Below are 17,403 nucleotides of genomic sequence, written 5' to 3'. Positions count from 1 at the left end.
TACAACTGTATTGACATGGAATCGCAGTAACAAATATATATATTAATAAGTATGTTCCTGTTAATTCTTAAACATCGTTAACCATAGAAGAAAGTTTCTGACCATATGGGCGTTTGAACGAATTTCCTTGACTTTTTTGAACTAGCCTATGCCACATAATATTTGGTCCCGATTCGTGTTCATACTTATTAAAACTACAATAAAACTACAATAACGCAATAATAAAAGTCTCTTTCCAGCCAGCGATGAGATGAAGGTGTTGGAAACAATCGCAGCCTATTCTAAATAAAAGTGTTAACTACAATAAGAGCAGGAAGAAGAGGCAGCAGGCAGTAAGGAGATTCATTAGCAATGAAGCGCAACGTTGCAATTTGATAACGGTATTAGAGGGAGGGCCGCAGATGATTTGCACAGATTCATCATGGAAGAAACGTGAGTGTTGCGCTTTTGCTGTCGCAATCAACAGGTGTATATGATGAACAAGGCACTGAGAAAGAACATGAGAAGAGGCAGAAAAGATATCCGAAAGCCGATTATTAAGCAATAGTTTTCTTCTAATCATCAAGACCACTCGCATGTACAGAAAAGCTACAGCTTCGCCCCGCCTTTATTTGTGGCGATGCAAATCCCTTCTGTACAACGATGCAGCCATCTCATCTGAATCTGCACAAGGTAACGCAGCCAGCGGAGAATAAAGAGAGCTGTGGAGTGGGGGTGATGTCCCTTTAAATCGGAGTCAAAGCCGATTATAGCTGATCTCTCTAGTACCGTCTGTTCACTGATCGTTTTTTTTTTTACGTTTTAAAGTTGGATTTATATTTTTCTATCATAAATTGAATTCCATCGCTCAGAACTGGAGTTGCCACTTATACATCTCTCCGTTTTTTCGTCTTAATTTCTGTTTGCTTATCTTTTGAGAATAATCTGAGCTTTATCACAGTCATGCCTACTAGTCCCTTCGGCTGAGAGTACAGCACAGAGGCAGCTTTTTGGAGATGGGTTCCGTAGCCCTGCTGGCGTTTATAACAACTTTCCCTTTGCTCCATACGCTGGAGGTTTTTTGAAGGAGATGGCGAGATTCCAGTAGGACCCAGACCTAAGTGGGATCATGCAGAAGACTGTTCGCTACAATGAGGGGCACGCTTTGTACCTGTCCATGGTCGCGCGCAAAGAGGGCACCAAGCGTGGCTATTTGACTAAAAAGACTGCAGAGAACAGCCGATGGCATGAAAAATGGTTTGCTCTTTACCAGAACGTCCTTTTTTATTTCGAAAGCGAACAGAGTGCCAGACCTTCCGGGATGTATCTATTAGAAGGGTGTACTTGCGAGAGAGCGCCTTCGCCTAAAGTCACCACAGTGGGCAAAGAAACTCTGGATAAACAGGTAAGGTGTTGTGAAAATCATCGGACATAGGTGCCCAGGATACGAAGGGCATGCTTTAGTCACTTAGAATATTATCAATCCATAGCGCGAACTTCGAATTCTACGAAGAGTCACTCAAAAGACAAGTTACCTGCACTAGTTAAAGGTGACTGCCTTGCTGACTGAACCTTTGTAACTTTACTTGATTTTATTCTGGAGACTCTTGATGACTGAGAATAAACTCCAGGAAGAGCTGTAGATTTGGAAGTGCGGTGTCTCAAGCTAAACGAGCAGAGGTTAAATTGAACTCGTGTGTATCTGCGCTCTGATCTCTTCTCTTACAAACCATGAATTCGTTTACTTATTGCCTTAACATCACGATCAAACCAATGGACTATCAGCAATTAGATAAGCACAATGTCCATGGGGCACACAGGTGAGCAAACGCGTACAGTCAGAGGCACACAGGTGAGCGCAAGCAATTACAAAGCAGCACCAACTGTAGCGCATCACACACTGTACAATATTGCACCTACAAGTTCGCAGGTTGCAGTTTTCACCCAGAAGTGGACATTTATACGCATACACTTGGCTATCTTTCCGCTTTCTAAAAGGTGATTGTTTTCCATTCCAGGGTCAGAGCCATTTTCTGGAACATCAGATGCAATGAAGAAGCCAAATCATGGACGAGTAGCGCAAGACAGAGGCACGCAGACATCCAGATTCACCCATACCGCGATTACAGTTATGATTTACCCTTACACATGTACAGTATTTGAAATATGTGAAGAAATCGGGTATCCGGCAAAAAATCTATGTGATGATCGGGAAGATACTTCTTTATTGCGGGTTAACTGCTCGGTGAATCAAAAATACTCCCAGAGAGAAGGAATGTTTTACAAAGTGTCCTTATTGTTTGGGTGTAGATTTTGTTTACAGTAATTCCTTTCAATAAGCTCACTTTTTAATATACTCTGTATTTACAGAAATAGCACATCTTGCGTTTTTTTTATTTTTTCCCAATAAAATAGCCAATCTATTCATCATCCTTGCAAGCACAGTAGCCTGCAATCACCTATTGTTTTCGTTCAAAATATGATGTCATTCATTAATACACAATAGGTCATTCATGCACTGCAATATTCACAAATGGCCAACAAACACAAATCAAACGTCATGTCTATCAATTGCAGTAGAGATTATAACGGTTTGAACGCGCTCTTACCAGGATTGGTTCTCTTGCGTACGAAGCTGCTCGGAACCATATGGGTGAACAAGAAATTACATTAAATTAATAAATGGATATATTTTACCTGTTACACTTCATGGGTCAATTTTTTGTTTCGTTCTGAAAGGCCCCCAAGTTCTCCAAGCGATCGTGTTAACAGTTAAGTTACCTTACGTTCTTTAAGATACAGTTTTCCAGGATAAGTTAATTTAAACTCTGCTGTCTTTTACATACTAAATCGATCAATCGACCAGGAGATTGCCGGACACCTTCTGATCACTTTGACTTTGACAGTATACTGTATCGTATTGCTTTGTCCTGTCGCCACAACATCCACCTGCATACTGAAAAGTAAACACATCGTGTTTCTAAGTTTATTAGATATTTATATTATGGTTCTCCTTTAATTTATATTGTATAACGTACATTAATCACTGTCTGAAGATGCTAATTATATTTAAAATGAAAACAATAAATAAGCGATTACCAAGTGAAATATAAAGAACATGAATCAGACTCAGCAAAATCGCACTGAACTGAGGTGACTTTTATTAGACCCTGCAAGAGTCCTGGTATCATGTCCGGCTACATCACAGGGCACGTCGGTGTCGGTTCATTATGATCTTTTGATACTCCAAAAGACCGCAATCTTTGTTTATTACTGTTTGTTATTATTGGTTGTAAGATTTAAAGTCGTTTTCTGTGAGTTCGTGCATTACATATGAAGAAAAACATCTATAAATGTTTTATGATTTATTTTTCAGTCGTTCTTAAACAAACGATGTTCTTATGTCTGTAATAGGCAAAAGGTGTCTTACAATTTGTGTAATGTGTCCTTCCGGATTATCTATTTAACTAAAGTGTAAACGCAGGTATATATTTCCCGCTAAATCTCTGTGGCTGTGTGGCTCCATTGAAACACATTAATATGTATTCATTAACGACAGTCCTTGCAATTTACCATTTAATAAATGGTTTAGCATCAACATTCTACCACAGTGTGACATCTTTATTACTATTACTTATTATTCTGTTTTTATCATAAGTCGAGGATCCTAGAAGTCTGGTTTCACCTCTAGTACTGAATGAACGTCATCTCTGGTAAATCCCAGTGAATGACGCTAACGGTAAACGCACTTAACTTTTATGTTGAGTGCGTTTTCACAATAAGCACAATAACTCTTCCGATCTTTCTTCTCTCTTCTAAGTGCGTTTCTTTGCGGCCGCATTCAACGCAGCGAATTTCCAGAGGCGCAGTAATTGTAAATGTTCACGAGAAGGGGGCGCTCAAGAGCATACTCAGAGACAGTAATCATGCTGCGACCCCCCCCCCCCCCCCCCCCCTTCAAATGTACACTGCAATGACCTCATCCTCAGTGCTTGTCTGTTGCTGAGCAATGCGCCTTCATTTGTGTCTGTCTGAGCCGCAGACGTTCGACACTCTCATTCAGTAAACTGTGGCGGAGGCGAGTGATTCAAGAAGAGATTCGGCCTGTACTGAACGGATGTTTTATGTGAGGTTCACATATCAGTTCAAGGTTTTTAAGATCAAGTTAAAACAAACTTACCATCTTTAAAATGCTGCCCCGCGCGGTAGTGCAGAGTGTATTTCAATCGAATAATTAAAAAATTTTGATATTTGCTCGTCTTGGACCATTGAAAAAGTACAATAAACAAACAAACAAATAAATAACAAGTGTATAAATGCAGCAAAACATTTTAATGATAAATCTTCTAAAAGACAACCTGAATAGACATCCCTGCACATTAGTTTGAGATTAATTACGAAAAGCAGATTTGTTTTGAAATTGATATAATTAGTATAAAATGCTTGTACATTTTTAAAAAGAGGAAGTCCTTAGGTTAGTCATCATGTTTAGTTCACTTAATTAATTAAATGCTGTTTTAATATAAGCTGTATATATTACTCATTGGCCACTTCATTAGGTTCTGTACTCCTTTTTAGCATAAAGTCAGAGCCCCTTTTGCTACTCAAAAACAGTTTGAATTCCTTAAAACATGAATTCAACAATGTCCTGGAAACATTCATTAATGAACTGCAGGAGCTGCAGTATGTGAAACTGACACTATGGCATCATGCAGTTCCTGATGACATTTTGGACAAATGTTCATGTTGTGAACCTCTCATTTCAACTCATATGGGTTATCTGTTGGATTACAATGTAGGGACTGCGCAGGCTCGAGATAGATCAACTATGATACAAATGAGGCTTCAGTTTCAGGGGCCCTAATACAGGAGGGGTTCCAAAAGTGACTAATTTTCATCCCATCATAACACAAAAACGGCAAGCCAGTCACACAGTGACTTTGATATGTAAGATAATCCAGTACAGCAATTGCAATCAAAATCTGAGATATAGTGGGTACATTTTCAAAACATTTGTGGTGATCTATTTTGGAACAATCCCACTGAAGAAGAGAACAATGGTTACCCAGACCTCTTCACTGAATGGTTTTAAAGGGGCCCCCATAACAGTTTAAGCTTGAGGGCTGCAAAAATGGAGGTCTGCCACTGTGCAAGCCAATGTAGAAAACTTAAATCACAGTCATGTTCATTGAACTAGCTTCAGCTAATGCATGTTTTGTGACACTGTATATCATTCAGCTTGAAGCATCAATTTGCAGAAAAATGCTCTGGTGTTCAAATGAACAGTCGGTATTAATGGACCTAACGTGTGCCAGTAAATATTACTCACATCATTACCCTACCATCATCATCCTGCGCCATTAGAACAAGTCATAATAGAATTGTGGATTTCTGGTCTTCTTGCTAAATTCAAACAAATGAAAATTTGTTAAACCGAGCAGCATTATTTCAAGTTGTCCACTTTTGGTGATAACATACCCACTGTCAGTAAATAGACGCTTGAGGGCGCTGTTGCCCCGTGAAACCCAACAGACAGATGCAGACACTTGTTTAAAAGCACCCAGAAGTATTTTTATTTTCTTCTTCAAAGTGCCCCAAAGCACCTCCACCACCATAAACAAGTAATCACTATAATGAATACACACTATTAAACACAATAATTCTCCTCTCCTCCCAGCAGCTCCATCACACTCCCTCCCAACTCCGGCTCCCTTGCTGGGTCTCCCATAGTCCTTTATATAGTTCTTGACCTGGAAGTGCTCCTGTCCTTCTGTCCATGTGATTCATTAGCACTTCCGGGTCAGATGGAGACTTGTATTTTTCTTCAGCCCGGAAGTACTTCTGTTCTTCCGTTCCCGTGACTCCCCTTGTTTCCCTGCAGTGTCACACGGTGGCCACCACGGTACCTAGCAGGGTTGTGAAGCCAAACTCCATCTTCCATGATGCCCTGAGGGAATCTGGGGCACCTCTAGGCTGCAGGGAAGACGCCATCTAGTGTCCTGGATGTGTCGGCCGGGATGTGCTGCCGGCTGTCCATCTCACCACTCTAACATTCTGTTTATGTAAGTCATCTAGGTTAAGGTCAAATCCATTTTGTGGTCAAAGGTGTCCCACTACAGACCACTTTTGTAAAGAGTTGCTATTTGAGTGTGCTTGGTCTTATTTAATTTGAATGAGTCTAGCCATTCTGCTCTGACCTCTCTCATTAACAAGGTGTATTCATCCACAGAACTTCTATTCACTGGATGTTTTTGTTCATCACTTAATTCTCTACAAAACCTAGACACTATAGTACATGAATATTTTAGGAGAACAACTGTTTTTGAGAAGCTGTAATCACTATCTGGCAGTAGATTAGATTATTGGGTTAAAAATTAAAGTTACATACTATATCTTGAATTGTAGCTGTAACTGGCTACTTGGAAGAAGGGGTAATTTACATTAATCAGCAGATGTACATCATAAAGTCGCAAGTGAAAGAAGTGGAATGATAAAGCAGCAGATAGTTGTTACTGGTTTGGGCTGCTTGGGCACATTCCAACATGAAGTCACCACTGTGTGAGGTCTTTAGTTCTTATGTCCCAGTGAGTTTTTTCAGGGAGACCTGTTGCCAATAAATGAATCATCTAATCCTTCCAGTAGGCTCAGTAGATACTGACCTGCCATTTCCAATGTGCCTAAAGAATGCTAATAGTGCACCTCCAATGTACTGATATTAATCTGATCAGGTCCCAGGTTCCTTTAACAGTCTTTACAGATGCGAGGCTGAGCAGTGTGTATCAGTTAGCCTGGCATGTGTATGGTAGTTGTGTTTGTGCGGTTAGCGACTGAAGACGCCCTGCCCTTTCTCATGTAGTTTCTTTGTGTTCTGAGACAAGTCCAACCTGTTATCAATGTGGATCACCTCTTCATCCACTCCTTGAAAGGTGACCTGACATAGAGGGTCTTTGGTGTGGTGAAAGTCAATAACCAATTCCTTGGTTATGCTGAAGTTAAGATGCAGACAATTCTCTTTGCACCAAGAAACAAAATTCTCCACCTGACTCCTATACTCTCTCCCACCTTCTTTATCGATACGCCCATAAGTGCAGAATCATCTGCAAATTTCTGTAAGTGATATGACCTGGTGTTTTATTTGTAGTCAGAGGTGTACAGAGTGAAGAGAAAAGGAGACAGGACTCTTCCTTGTGATGCTCTAATGTTGCTCACAACAGATAGTCCATTATCCAGTACACCATTACTTCATCCACGTGTCTGTCTCTGAGTTTACCCTTTAACAGGAATGGTATCGAAAGCACTGGGGAAATCAAAAAACATAATCCTTGCAATGCTACCAGCTTTGTCCATTATTAGTGTCTTTGCCTGAAATGAAAGGAAAGAGCACAAAAAGTAGCATTATTGTAAAATAAAAATAAATATATGAGCAGAAAGAAAAAAATTAAATTGTGACATTTTGTATTGTAGCCTTACTTTTCATCTTAAAATTTTAACCTTATTTGCTTGTACATGCAGAAAAATAATTATTTGCAATCTTTGTGCAAAAATACTTATATACTGTGGATATCAAAAGCCTTTTATTCTCATTTTCCTAAAGTAAAAGGCCAATCACACCAGTCCTTTTCACTTTCAATAAGATTGTCAGTCATTCAGTCATTCTCCAACCCACTACATCCCAACACAGGGTCACGGGGGTTTGCTGGAGCCAATCCCAGCCAGCACAGGGCACAAGGCAGGAACAAACCCCGGGCAGGGCGCCAGCCCACCGCAGTCAATAAGATTGTGTTCTAATGAAAATAATGTGGTAAGAATACATAGTAAAACTTCAGATGTGTCTTCAGCAACATATCCTTAGCAACAGGTTACAATCGGATTAGCACAAGCAGGTAAGAATTTGACTCCATTCTATAAACAAGACAATAACGACCCTATAAATGTATAATTTTTCTTTCTTAAAATCATGGATGCTCTTGAGTTCTACCTTAAGCAATCCTCAGACCTCTTGAAAGGATTTTAATGCAGTATAATACAATAAGACATTAAAATTATATTGCTTTACACTACTTCATACTTTTCTGTTTTTTAGACATTCTTCTTACCCAGTAATTACCTCATCATTGCTCTTAAAAAGAGAAGTCAGAAAGTACAAAAAGAAGAACAATAAAAAGATCTCATAATTAAGATTGCCCAGGGGGTTGAAAAAGAAGAACTCTGTCCAAAAAGGGCTAACATGTTTTAGGGAATTGTAACTAGCAGTTACACTAAGCTGATCATTGAGGGGGTTGTCCAGGGTAACTCTAATGAGAGCAATGTATGGATAAAGGTCCTCTGAGACAGCAGGGGTGTCGGACAGTAAAAATTAAAATAGATAGCCAGTAGAGTCTAAGTTGAGAGCAAAGCAAACATGTAGCTTAAGGAGGCTGGTTCCCGATTATGCTGTGCTTTCATGGTTGTGTATTACAGACAGGGCTGAAACGTCGAGTGAGGTAGCAAGGCAATCTCCTCAGGATGCAATATGTTTGTAACATTATGAAATAATAATACTAATATAAAAATGAGCGTTAAGCATAAACATTAATAACTACATACACTTTCAGTGCCTTATTTATTTAGCAACTGTTAAAACTGAAATATTTTAATTATAAAAATTGCTCATATTTTTCATAATGCAGTTCTTGCCACAGGCAAGCACCAAGAAACAAAACAGCATACGCACACTTCAAAGCTACACATCAGTGCAAGATAATGATACTTATTTTTTCATATATAGTATTTTGTATATATTGATTGTGTCTTTTTGTTACAATTTATTAAGGTTCTGGACTGTCACTATAGCATCAGTTACATGTAAAATGTCTGTTAAATGTTTCTTAAATTTGTGCAGTGGGTGTGACTTGCCTCAGACAACATTATTTAATGTGCTGCCCTGGTCTTACGTAAAGTCTAGGTAGTCTGTGCTTGGGGAGACGAGTATGGTTTGTGATTGAAAATTGTATTACACCATGTTCAGCACAGATTGAGTGTTTTATTTTTACTCTTTGATATCTGAAAGTGAGTGTGAGATGTTGTTCTCAGGTTTGCTTTAAAGATTCTTTCGGTGGGTTGTGTTATAAAAATGTGTTTGATATTAAACTTGTTACTTTGGTAAATTTCTTTTTGTTTCAACAGTATATAAGCGAGGCTATTTAAAAACTTTATATTACACTAAGACAATTTCAAGTACTGGATTTTTTTTGTGGTAACTTAAAATTGTTTGACAATTTCAAAAAAAGCACTGGACATTCAATGAAGGGTGAAACACGTGAAAAATTCAATTGATATAAATGAAATAGACACTAAACTGCCTTCTAAACTGGTACCAAATTCTCAAATGATCTTTGAACCACTCTGGTCTTTCAATAAGCATGATAATCTATGGATAATATTTCATACTAGCAGGTGCACAGAGAGAAAGATATATTCAACAATAATTGGGAAATTAGGTTATGCAATGAATGGATGACTGGGTAGATGCATAATCCTTTTTATATGAGGCTGACTAACTTTTAAGTCTAATTCTCTTTTGTTATGTGAAAGCAAATTTCATTTTCACTTTAATATTAACAGATACACTATAAGTCTTCCATTGTTCTATTTGTGCCTTCTGACCTATAATTAAACCATGTGCTTTATTGTAAATCTTAAATTCACCCACCTGACCACAGTTAACTCTAACTGTCAAAGAGAGTAAACATATATATTATCAATTTAAAAGAGACTTGCCATTTGATCAGGAATCTCTTGTAGATGTCCACTAAATTGACATTTTTGCAAAACCTTTGGATCACCTATATTCCAATACACAAGAAATAAAAAAATGCAGAAAAAAATCTATAACATCCTGAATGTTTAAGGACTGAATACACTTGGCCATTTCTGGTAAAATGTTATATTTTATTTTATCAGTTCAATTTTGAAAACAATTAATTTAGGTTGAACATATTCAAACCCACCCTTAGTGTACTGCCAGCTGTTTTCAGGCATGGGTTATTTATTGAAATTTGGGCAAACACCATTATAAGAAGCTTCAAGTAGCTAAAGTTTAATGAAATAACTACAGAGCATAATTTTAGTTTTTAATATACATACTGTAACAGATTTAACAACAGACATATCAAACTGTTAGGGTCCACAAGGGAAAAGCTAAAGATGACAGTCATTAGGCAAATGAAATCAATCATTCATAATTGTTTCAAATTGGCCAGGAGATCTCTCTTCATTGGTGGTCTGGCCAGTGACACTTGCTTCCTGGTTGAGCAGCTTTTTAAGGTGAAACAACCAGAAAGGGAGTTCTGGAAGGTAGAGTCAGTGTTCGCTGTCTTTGCAGTTGCCATGACCCCTCTAACTTGGCTTAGGGAACACAGCATGTAAAGGTTCTGAGTCTGAGAGATAGCATCCATTGGTATAGAGAGTCCTTATTCTGTGTACCATCCTAAATAAAAATGATTGCATGTGAAGAAACCATCTTGTAAGCTGAGGGTTCACTTTCTTCCATGTTTAGTGATGATGGTAAAGTCCAAGCCTTAAAGGTTATTTAATCTTAAACCACCTAAAATAGGAGTCAGTCCACTTGAGTGCAAGGGCTTCTCTCCTGATCTATCAGTTTCTGACTCAGGTAACATGATGGGGTGTTATTTCCTGTAGACAATGTGGCTTAGAATAGCTCCATGACTGTAGTCAGATACATTAGTCTTTAGAAATGAAGGAGAAGAAATGTTGGGGACTACAGACACTGGATAAGATGTTAAATACATTTTTTGAGTCATGAAATGTTTTTTACATATTGCTGTTCCATTACAGTTTTTTTGGAATCTTCGTATGTATTAAATTCATCAAAGCCATGCTTCTTTCAGAAAAATAGGGAACAAATCTTAGGTAATACTCCATAAATATCCAAAAAGTATTGTGTACTTTCTTTTTCATTTGTAGCATTAGCCAGTTCTGTCTGTGTTTGTGTTCTGATAAATGACATTTGCTTCCTTGTAGAACTGATTTTTAATTTAGAGGATGCAGGGGGGAGATCTATGAAGATGGATAACATTCTTCCAACATCCTTCCCTGTATAACTTTGATATTCTTCCCTGTAAGTCACAGACTTTGCTTGCATGCCTGGCAATACTTGCTTGCATACCTAAGAATACATTCTCTGTTCCTTTTGTTAGCAAGCAGTTTTCCTTTTTCAGTTATTTCAGATTATTTTGTCTGGATCATATTATACTTTTACCAATGATATAAGTTAAAACTATCTGTTCCCAGGTTTGGTGCTCGCATTAAAGTATAGTCATCACTTACTGTACCTAGCAATTCCAGTGATTACATAATATTTGTGTAAGGATTAGACAACCTGCTTGTAACATATACAGTATGATACTATGCAAACAAAACCTGCCCCAGTTTATTACATACCCTCAGTATTTATTACTCAATAGCTGTACAGTGTGTTGTAACATGCTGCACATACACTTATATACAGTGCACATGTATATATACATATATAAAATACCTTAGGCAAGCTGATGCACATAGTCACTAGAAAATATCCATTGAGTTATGAAATTTCTTAACTAAATAGAACAATGCTCCATAATCAATCATCAATATATTACATTTATTTTTAATATAATAAAATATACTGTATCTTAGCACATGTTTCTGAGAAAGCTGCAATGAATACAGATCATACAAGCAGTCAGTAAAAGAAGCCATTACATCAATCCAAAACATCTATTTTATTTTTATATAGGCCATTTATTATTATGTGGCTTTAGGTTCTGAACATCTCACTGAAGCAAAACCTACCCATTAGGAAAACGTTTAAAACGCACAAAAGTTTCAAATACTTGGTATATATAAGTCTACAAATATAAATTAAATGTGAAATGGTTTGTCTCAGGGAAAAAGAAAAGTTTACCAATTGTTGACAACTGGAAAACCTGTTTTGTCAGTTTAAAATTTTTTGTATACTTTAAAACATTTTTAGTACTACATCAGAATTTTTTATTTGAAATTTTAATTTTAGAAGTTTATTTTTACTAGTGAAGTTAAGTTTTTTTTCCATTGCTTAAGAAAATTAAATTTTTTTTAAAAATTTAACTGCATCACATCACCATGCTGACAGCCCCTACAGGTTAATGTGGTTGATGTGGTATCTTACCTGATTGCTAAAGTCTGCACTGCTGATACAAGCTGATAAATTGCAGAGCAGCAGCGTTAGCTGGTTTGTCCAAGGTACAGATTCAATCAGCGAACTAGTTCTCATAGAAATCTTAGCATTTAATATTCTGTTTTTTCACTCTTTGTATTAACTCAGGATACATCTTAGTGTTCTGGCTCTGGCTGTTGTAAAGGATTTTCCTTGTGAATGACTTTTTGCAATTCCATTATAATCTATGATTACAACTAAGCTCTCTTATTTGTAAAACCTGAGTGCCTTGAAGAGCTTGTTTTTGGTTTTTTTTTGTTTTCAAGTTTATTTCTCAGTCTTTGTGAAAAAGAACTGAAGGTAATGCACATCTTCCAGTTAGCTTCATTAAAAATAGTATCAGTTGGAAATTTCGGGCAGTTGGTGTGGGAAAGAAGGTGGGCAGTGGACATCTACAATGTGGGTTTTCGTACCATTTAATTATTTTCCATGAATATATTGTAAATTATCAAAACATATTATACCACATACTGGAAATGACAACATTTGACTTGCTTATTTATACTCTATGGAATTGTCCTGGTGAGGATTGCTTTTGCAGAAGCTGGAAAAGTAGACCACACCATCCTTAGCAACCGTTTCTAGGTTCTGCTAGTGATTTCCTGGATATAACCCCTCAGGCATGTCATGGGTCTTTCTCTAGGTTTCTGTCAATGGGTTGTGCCTGGCACACCACTCAGGTGTACACAAGATTATTCAATTTCCATTACCTGTCAAGAGCAAAGAGTTGGTCCTAAAGTCAGTGTGGAAGCCGTACTGCTCTGCAAAGATCTGAGGTGTAACTCCATTCTAGTACTTCAGTATACACTACCGGTCAAAAGCTTGGACACACCCGTACATTTTCATGTTTTTGAAAGAAATTGGTACACCATACTTTTTTTCAGCCACCTCTGTGCTTTCTGCTACAGAAATAAGCACAGTTCCCACAAGTTGTAATATTGTCTTTTACCAGCTGGACACAATTACTACCTTTTAGAATTCATCAAACTCTTTCTTCTATTTCTTGATGAAATGTTAACATTTCCTTTTCCATGATGAAGGATAGCCTTGGCTATGTCCTTCCTACAGTGCATTCACTGACTCATCAAACAGCTTGTCACAACCTTTCAAGAGTTTACCTAGAAGTCATCCTCCATTGTCTCCCTGTGCTTTAAATAGGATTTTGCTTCAGCAACTACCACATATGTTGCCTTCCAGTACCTCTTCATCAGTTCTGAAATCCCATTTCTACCTTTTTATAAAAGGCCTTAAGATGATAGCTTTTCTCTCAGTTAATGTCTGTCAGCACAACTCAGTGCTGCTGGTTTGATAAATGCACGCTACATTTAGGTTTTAGGATTTCAAGAACAAATTGATGTAACTCTACAAAGGCTGAATACTATGAATAGCTGTTAGGTGCATAGTTCTATGCATAAATACATTTTTTTCTGTCTACATTCCAAAATCATAGTGAGGCAACTCACTCCAAGTGCATGGCACCCAGTATGGAGTTTCTGAGTATCCCCCTATTCAAACAGGTCCTTGAGTCAGAGATTATTCCATATCAATAAATGTAACACCAGAGCCAATGCTGTGTGGTGAGTCCATTAACTATATGGTCTTTTTCCTTGCTTGAATAAGCTTCAATAAACTGATTAAAATGATTTATAAAATATAATGAAAATATAACAGTTAACATAAATATTAAAGTGAGAAAAGAGGCACTTAAAAATGGCAAAATAAATTTAAAGATTTTTTTTAATTAGTAGCATTAAAATGTCAGATTATGAGGGCCAAAATTAAGATTAAGATTGGAATGGTTAAACAGCATACACATATTCTGTGATGATACGGAATTGTCAGTTATTAATTATTGGGTTTCAAATTCTAAGTCTGCACATATGTGCAAAATATTTTATCTATTCTGTAGTACTATAAACCCATATCCAAGCACCTTTCCTCGGGATTCTGCATGTAATGCATCTTACTATGAAGAATGTTCGATTAATCTTTTTCTATTCTCCTTGACTTTAACTCAGATGTTTATAGCTACTTGCCATCTCTTACATTTTAGCTTATTCAATTATTTTGTCAAAAGGCACTTGAACAGTTGTTCAATCTTTCCTCCTCCTTTCAGGGAAACTAGCACACTGGAGAAAGCTTTAATTCTTTTTTAATGGTAGTCACATAGCAGAAATATCCCAAACACAGCTGTTTAGAATTCAGTCACTGAGACTGAACTGTATAGTGAACTTAAATGAAGCTGACAGCAGATGTTAAAGAAAATACTGGGATGTATAACAATTTGGGAAATTAACATAGCATAACGTCATCTTAATTTTGGCTACTTAGTGAACATCCTAATCTAACAAAAAGAAGAATAAACTGCAATATATCTTCCACACATCTTTTTTTGCTCTGTCCACCCTCTTTAACCTAAATAATCATTCATACTGTAGATGCTATCATTTAATTTGCACTTCTTTAAGATATCATATTATCTTTTTGATAAAGTCATGTTTTATTGGTGCTACAGGCATTTCTGATATATATTTTCAACATCGCTTTTATTAAAAGTACCAGTCTTGGCAAAAGTGCTATCATGGTTGTGATTTTATAGTTATTACATCTTGCCTGAAGAAGGGGCCTGAGTTGCCTCAAAAGCTTGCATATTGTAATCTTTTTAGTTAGCCAATAAAAGGTGTCATTTTGCTTGGCTTTTCTCTACATTCATAATGGCTAACACAGTACAACACCCTAGTACTATAGCTATTGGCATGTGTTTTTAATTTTTTTCTATGTTTTAATGAGCTGTATGGTAAGCTTAGTTTTTCTCTTGAATTTATATAAAGTATATTGTGCTTTTTTTTCCGAAATAAAGCATCAGACATGATGTTTACTGTAAGAGCAGTGCACTAGCAAACTGTACATCAGCAAAACCACGTGTACAGTAAATATGTGTAAGAGTGTAGAAAGGCTCTGCTGTAGGGTCTCGTGCATCTGTCCCACTGAAATCCATTTGTTCTGTTACCATTAACACTGATCTTTGGGATATGCACATTAAGCTATTGACAATATGATTAGGGACACACATGATTTTTAGTGCTTCCAGTTCTGCACATACTTTTTAATGCAATATTTTTTATATTTTGAACAAAACACATTAGAATGCAACATCTAATTGATGGTCATAGATTTAGACTGAGCCGTAAAGCATCTTAAAATTTCAAGCTGACGGAAGTGGGCACTTAAATTAGGCAAAAAACCCTAATAACCTCTAAGCATTTGAAATTATGTAATGGAGTGAAAGCAATTGGTATTAATATGCATGATTGCACACCTCTATAATGTAATGCTGTTCACAGAGTTAAACTCTACCTAAGCAATACAAAATGGCCTGGGTCAAAAGATTCAAATTATCACCTGACAATTAATTCCAGCTGCTTTTACTATAGGCTGCTTTACACCTTTTTTATTTAAAAGAAAGGTCTTAGCACGTTAAAATTTGTGACCAGAGGGGTTGCTAAATAAGCAAAGACTACTACTTTCTCGGTAAAGTCTCCAGTCCTAAGTGGTGGTGATACAATTATTAAAAGCCAAGAAAAGGTTCAGCAAATAAGCTCGTCCAGACACAAGCAAACCAAGATAAACAGCAACTCCAAGTGCTCCTTTACTCCTTCGTCTTTTAAAACGAATATTAATCATTTCTCCTATAGTTTCCAGGATTAGGGACTTCCTCTGGCTGTATCTCCTTTGGTTACTGTGGCAAAGTCCCTCATTTCTTGGTGAACTGGAAGTGAACTGACCTTCTCTTGATTGAGCCATTTTTATACGTGCCTAGGGTCATGTAACTTAAAGATGTGTGACTCCAGTTTCTGCTCTTATTAGGAGTTTCAGGTGCTGGTAATCCAGTGACCTGCTACATGTGCTCTCTTGAGATGAGGAGAAGAACATGCTTTGGGGCATCCAGCACTGTTTGTCCTTTCCTCTGCGATTTTCCCTATACCCCCAACTCAGTCCTCATGGGCACACAAAGAGGACTGTAACATATGTTAAATATTTAGATAGATAATTTAAATATCTTAATTTGTTTCAATATCAAAACCACAGTGTCAGCTGTTTTTTGTTCCATTCAAGAATATGTTGAAATTCCTGAATGTAATTGCAATATTTTTTTTCCTTGGGTGTTTTTGCAGTCTCTATATTCAAAATTTAAAAAAAAAATTCTGAAATCATCCATTCATCTGCTGTTTTTAAAATGTCCTAATTCAGTTTACTGTGCCAATATTGTACACAAAGTGAGAACCAGTCCTAGACAGAGAAAATTCATTGAAGATAATTAGACAGATAGTACTTTATTTGTCCCAAGAGGAAAGTTAGCCTTCACAGAAGCTCAAGAAATACAAAAGAAAGAAAATATGTCTTTATCTTTTAATTTATTAAACAAACATGTAAAGGTCTGACTCATCAGATCTGCTTGCCACTATTTTTTATGCAAAATGTAATGATGTCCAAATATATATAAAAGGGGGGAACTACAGGCACATCACAGTATAACCTGCTTACTCATTAAATGCATTAATTTAAAAATAATTCCATTTAACTACGACTTAACTAACTACCTTTCAAGTGCTCCCACGCTGTGTTTTGAAGAGGAGTGATATGTGGGGCCCCTGAGCTTTCAAAATAAAGTGGCTAAATAGGCGTTTGTTAAAAAAAACTTACATTGAAGTGTAGCAAACCCCAACTTCTAGGTGGGCATGTAGGTTGCCACCAGATTTGCGAAGTGATGAAACTGCTACACTTTTAAAATGAGGGACAGATAGAATCAGGTCCACATCCAATCCCTACAGTGTTTTCACACCGACACCTGAACAATACACCAGAAAAAATGTCCAAATAGATTAAATATATTCAGCAACAAAAATTATATATATTCCTTATTTACTATAACTAATTACAATCACAACAAAGGAAGGAATGACAAAAGTACAAAACAAACACCACGAACAAACCCTCTGTCGATACTTACAGTCCTAGAAAAAGTCTTTACGGTAGGAAGGTACATCCCTGAATCCATGATCACTGGTGTCTGTCTGAAAGTGAAAGGTGAGCAGTAGGTCAGGCTGTACCAAGACACGTGGATCCTGCACAGTCTTCTTTAAACTCTCGAATGTGTCTTGACATTTGGGTGACCATAACCGCAT

At 37.0% G+C, this 17,403-nt stretch overlaps 1 protein-coding gene across 3 annotated transcripts in view; it reads left to right on the top strand.

Annotated features, from left to right (window-relative positions):
- Positions 1-266: 266 nt before the first annotated feature.
- rasgrf2b (Ras protein-specific guanine nucleotide-releasing factor 2b) overlaps positions 267-17,403 on the top strand; it is a 511,409-nt gene continuing 494,272 nt past the window's right edge. For 2 of the 3 annotated variants that reach the window (XM_051929617.1, XM_051929616.1), the window contains exon 1: positions 267-1,384. In XM_051929617.1, the coding sequence (XP_051785577.1) occupies positions 1,109-1,384 (276 nt within the window). In that variant the 5' untranslated portion in view covers positions 267-1,108. The remainder of the gene's footprint in view (positions 1,385-17,403) is intronic. The other variant, XM_028804694.2, reaches the window with a different exon arrangement.

Source organism: Erpetoichthys calabaricus, chromosome 7 (genome assembly GCF_900747795.2).
Source record: "Erpetoichthys calabaricus chromosome 7, fErpCal1.3, whole genome shotgun sequence".
Taxonomy (NCBI): Eukaryota; Metazoa; Chordata; class Cladistia; order Polypteriformes; family Polypteridae; genus Erpetoichthys; species Erpetoichthys calabaricus.
This window is presented reverse-complemented; position numbering and strand designations above follow the sequence as displayed.